At 33.2% G+C, this 4,232-nt stretch overlaps 1 protein-coding gene across 1 annotated transcript in view; it reads right to left on the bottom strand.

Moving 5' to 3' along the window:
• The window catches only part of LOC108579032 (DNA topoisomerase 2), a 9,225-nt gene that overhangs the window by 2,253 nt on the left and 2,740 nt on the right, over positions 1–4,232 (bottom strand). The window contains exons 6-14 of the mRNA XM_017942460.1: positions 2,677–2,829; positions 2,508–2,566; positions 2,212–2,422; positions 1,551–2,139; positions 1,239–1,470; positions 973–1,172; positions 490–625; positions 118–417; positions 36–44 (exon numbers count right to left, since the gene is read on the bottom strand). Of these exons, the coding sequence (XP_017797949.1) occupies positions 36–44; positions 118–417; positions 490–625; positions 973–1,172; positions 1,239–1,470; positions 1,551–2,139; positions 2,212–2,422; positions 2,508–2,566; positions 2,677–2,829 (1,889 nt within the window). The remainder of the gene's footprint in view (positions 1–35; positions 45–117; positions 418–489; positions 626–972; positions 1,173–1,238; positions 1,471–1,550; positions 2,140–2,211; positions 2,423–2,507; positions 2,567–2,676; positions 2,830–4,232) is intronic.

Genomic DNA, 4,232 nt, shown 5'->3' with positions numbered 1-4,232 from the left:
TTGTTTGTTAAAAAAATTTTTTTCCTACCACTTACTTGAGCTTCCTAACGTAGCACAACAAGTAAACTTTAATAAATTACTAACCCTGTTACTTTAAAATAAAGATACAATACTTACTAAAATTTCTTCCCTATTTTGCGATAATTTCCAGGCTACAACTGGATCAGATTCATATTCCCGTCTAATTAATTCAGCTATCATATCTTTTTTCTTTTTATTTTCTATTACTATAGTACCATCACATTTCTCTATAATAAATCGTGCTTGATTTGAGAGTTTAGATGCCTCCGCTTGTAGAATACCTTCCAAATAGTCCTTTCTTTTGTGATACATCTCTAATCTCATTTTATAAAAATTGTTTAAAATCTGCAGGACGCTATCATATCTTTTAAGACATAGATTTTCATCAAATGCACACTACACAAAACAAATTGATTCCTTACTTCAATAAATTGTTAAATGTTTGAAGTAAAATATATTATTTCTTACCATAGACGTAATCGTCATTGTCGTTTGTAACTTAAATGCTTTATGAAGACCATCTCTTTCTAGTTCTACCAACTTATCACGGTTTAACATTACTATAAATTGCACTTCTGTATCTGTATTGTATTCCTTGTAGTCTCTATAATAATATTATATATCATAACATTAATACCATATATTTTAATTACTTATCTTACAGTTTAACACGTTCACTGCCAGAAGAAAATCATGAAGGACGTGCCGTGTGCCACCAATCTAATCTCCAATTTAACTCTCAGTCAGACATATGATTTTTACGAGGACTTTCGTGGTGGTAGTCGTCGATCACACAGGAACGGTATCGACTTTTGATGTCGCGGCGATGTCCGAACGATACACTGTCAATACACTGTCGACGATGGCACATGGAATAAGTCATTCCTTATCGATAATGCTTCGACAGTGGCAGTGAAATTGTTAAATGCTAATAATAAAAATTATATTTACGTAATAATAGCCGGAATTTTATCACTTCCATGTAACATTGGTTCTAGTACTGATTCTTTATATGTCTGTGTCCAAATTCCAACTGGAAGTTCAGTAATTTCAAGCTTATCTGGTCCTATCACTGAAATTTCTCCATTAACAACATATCTATAATCTCCACAACTTTCTATGACTCCTTTGAAGTTTTTGTAATATGGTACCTACAGAAAATATGAAATAACAAAATATGTAAACGATATAAAACAGGTATTTTGGAAAAATATTACCATAGGCTTTGGATCAGCACCATCCATCATTCTATATAAGTTTTCAATTATTTCTCTAGGATTATAATTTGGTATCTTTGTCATCCATCCAGTACCAATTCCCTCAGCACCGTTCACTAATATCATTGGTATAATTGGTACATAGAAAACAGGTTCAATTTTTTGATTATCATCATATTCGTGTTTTAATAAAGCATCATCATGTTTGTGAAATATGTATCGTGCTAATGGACTATGGGTAATGAAAAAAGCTATATATTAACTGTATCTTATTAATTGTTTCTCATTTATACAATTCCAAAGTATATATACCTAAGCATCGTGAAAATATATCGAGGACTCGCTGCATCTTTTCCTCCCGTGAGTCTCGTACCAAATTGACCATTTGGTTGAAGTATATTTATGTTATTACTTCCTACAAAATTTTGTGCAAGATTAATAATAGTCGACATAAGAGAAACTTCACCATGATGATACGCTGAATGTTCAGCAACAGAACCAGCTAATTGTGCCACTTTCACTTCACGTTTATCGTTACGTTTTAAACAAGTATACACCACTTTCCTCTGGCCAGGTTTGAAACCATCGATCATATTAGGTATAGATCGCACATTATCATAATTACTATATAGAACTAGTTCAACGTTAATGAACTCAGAAAAGGACACAGTACGCGTATCCTTTTGATACAGAAAGCGTTCTCCAAGACCAATTTCTCTTCTTCTCTTTGTTTCGTCCATATGATTCATTAACCAGTCCTTACGTTGATCAACACATTTTTTGCTAAAGGCCATGATAATATTCTGATCATCTTGATCTCCATCGTACTTAAACCTGATTCTGTGTCTAGCCATATTTTCAAAATATTCTTTTGCTTCTTTAGCAGTAGAAGTACCCAAACCTACAAACAGAATATTCTTATAGACTTCAAAAAATATAGTAATAAAGTACATAAAAGATTAAAAATGTAAACCTTTGTAGTATTTAATCTTGTAAGTATGAAAATTATTCGTTTCAGATTTCCACTTATGAAACTCTGGCATTGAGAAAAAACTCAATGATTGATTTCCCTTTGATGCTTTAACAATAGGTGTAATAAATTCCTCTACAAAATTTAGTTTCAATAATGATGGCCAATTGTGATGAATGAAATTAATTAACAAGCCTTTGATATGGGAACCATCCTAAATGAATAAATATTATAAATGATATATAATATTTAAAAAATATACATGTATACATATATAGTAAATTTAGTAAACAAGTAACCTGATCCTGATCAGTCATTATCATCATTTTTCCATAACGTAACGTTTTTAGATCGTCTCGAGTTTATATAGTGAAATATATATATCTTGCTTATGGATTATAAGTAATGGGAATATTTATAACCAATTCAATTACGTTTCATTTACATTATTATTTATGTGTTATTTACCTCTTAGAGGAAATATACCATATCTATCTCGACCTATTGACGCTAATCCAGACACAGCCATACTTTTAGCTGAATCTCCCTCAGTTAATATAAGTGTACATTCCAATGATCTATTAGTTCCTGCATCATTGGCATCTTCCAGTTTTGGTATTCCTGAAATACATATTGTGTAAAATATTAAACATACCTCTATGTTATATGTATACTTATACAGGGTGCGGTAGACAATTAGGCCGGATTATATCTCATGTTTGAATAGAGATAGAAAAAAGTTGTAGAAAAAACAATTAAATGGTATTTTATAAGTGCAACGATGCAATCTAAATTTCTTTTTAAATGGAAGTACATTTTTTTTCACGTAAATCAATCCTTATGAACATTCTGCGTATAAAAGTATTCGGGTATGTAAGATGTCAAAATTTAACGTGCGGCATCCAGTAGTAGCCCTAATCCATACGGGTCGGATGGCCACCCCATTGAGATACATCCAATAAACGCAACCGCTGAACCTAAGTAGCCTACCAGTGCGATGGGGAGTTATGAGGACTTTCCAAAGGGACACCTAACCAGCAGTTAACTTTAAACCACTATCCCTGCGAATCCAACACCAACCAACCAAATCCAGGGGGAGAACAGGAAAAACATGCGCAACAACTCCTCTGACTTATAGACTGGACGCCCGTAGTACCATTCAAAACATCATCGGTATGATACTCGTGGTGGAACCCAACACTACTCTCAGATGAAAGACCTGACTCTTCTCGATTCTGGTCCATCAGCACTTCAGGATACCGGGGGAACGCTAATGCCCCGAATCTCCACAGTAATCATCACACAGCAAGCAGTGGGCTTTGAAGCTCCAAGAACCCGCATACTGTGGGGAGTATACGAATGTTCCGCCGTTACATAGTAAACACTTCATAAATCGTTTCTTTATGTCTTTCATAACAGAATTAATATGAGCACTGTTTATGTTTGAATAATCTAATTAGTTTTTTAAAATCTTCTACCAAAACAAATGGACGTGAGTACACTTTATCCTTGAGATTACCCCATAAAAAAAATCAGGAATTAAATCCGGAGAACGTGATAGCTATGGTGTTGCACTGCGTGTTCCAAACCATCTTTCACAATAAGTTCGTCGTAGGTAACCTGTTACGATACGTGCATTACGTGCTGGCACATCATTCTGTTGATAGTACTTTAAATTCAGTCGCGTTCGTAGGGAAATATCATGAAAAAGATTAGGTAATGCAAATTTATATTAGTTCTGTACGAATATAAATTGGTCGTGACCATAAATTGCCTGTATCTAATTGACTACTGTTGATTGATAGTGTCCGCAACGATAGTGTACGTCCGCAAATGTTTACAATTAATATCTGTGAAACATCTTCAACAAAATAAACTCCTTAGCAAAAATTTCAAATATCTCACGAAATATTAACTTTTCAACATTGCACCTTACTACTTTTATATGCAGAATAATTCTAGTAATCGGTCTACATTAAAAAAAAAAAAATGTAATTGCATTTAAAAGGAAAATTCCTTTTTCA

Source organism: Habropoda laboriosa, unplaced genomic scaffold (assembly GCF_001263275.1).
Source record: "Habropoda laboriosa isolate 0110345459 unplaced genomic scaffold, ASM126327v1 scaffold42, whole genome shotgun sequence".
Lineage (NCBI taxonomy): Eukaryota > Metazoa > Arthropoda > Insecta > Hymenoptera > Apidae > Habropoda > Habropoda laboriosa.
Note: the sequence above shows the minus strand (reverse complement) of the source record. Positions and strands in the feature narration are given on the sequence as shown.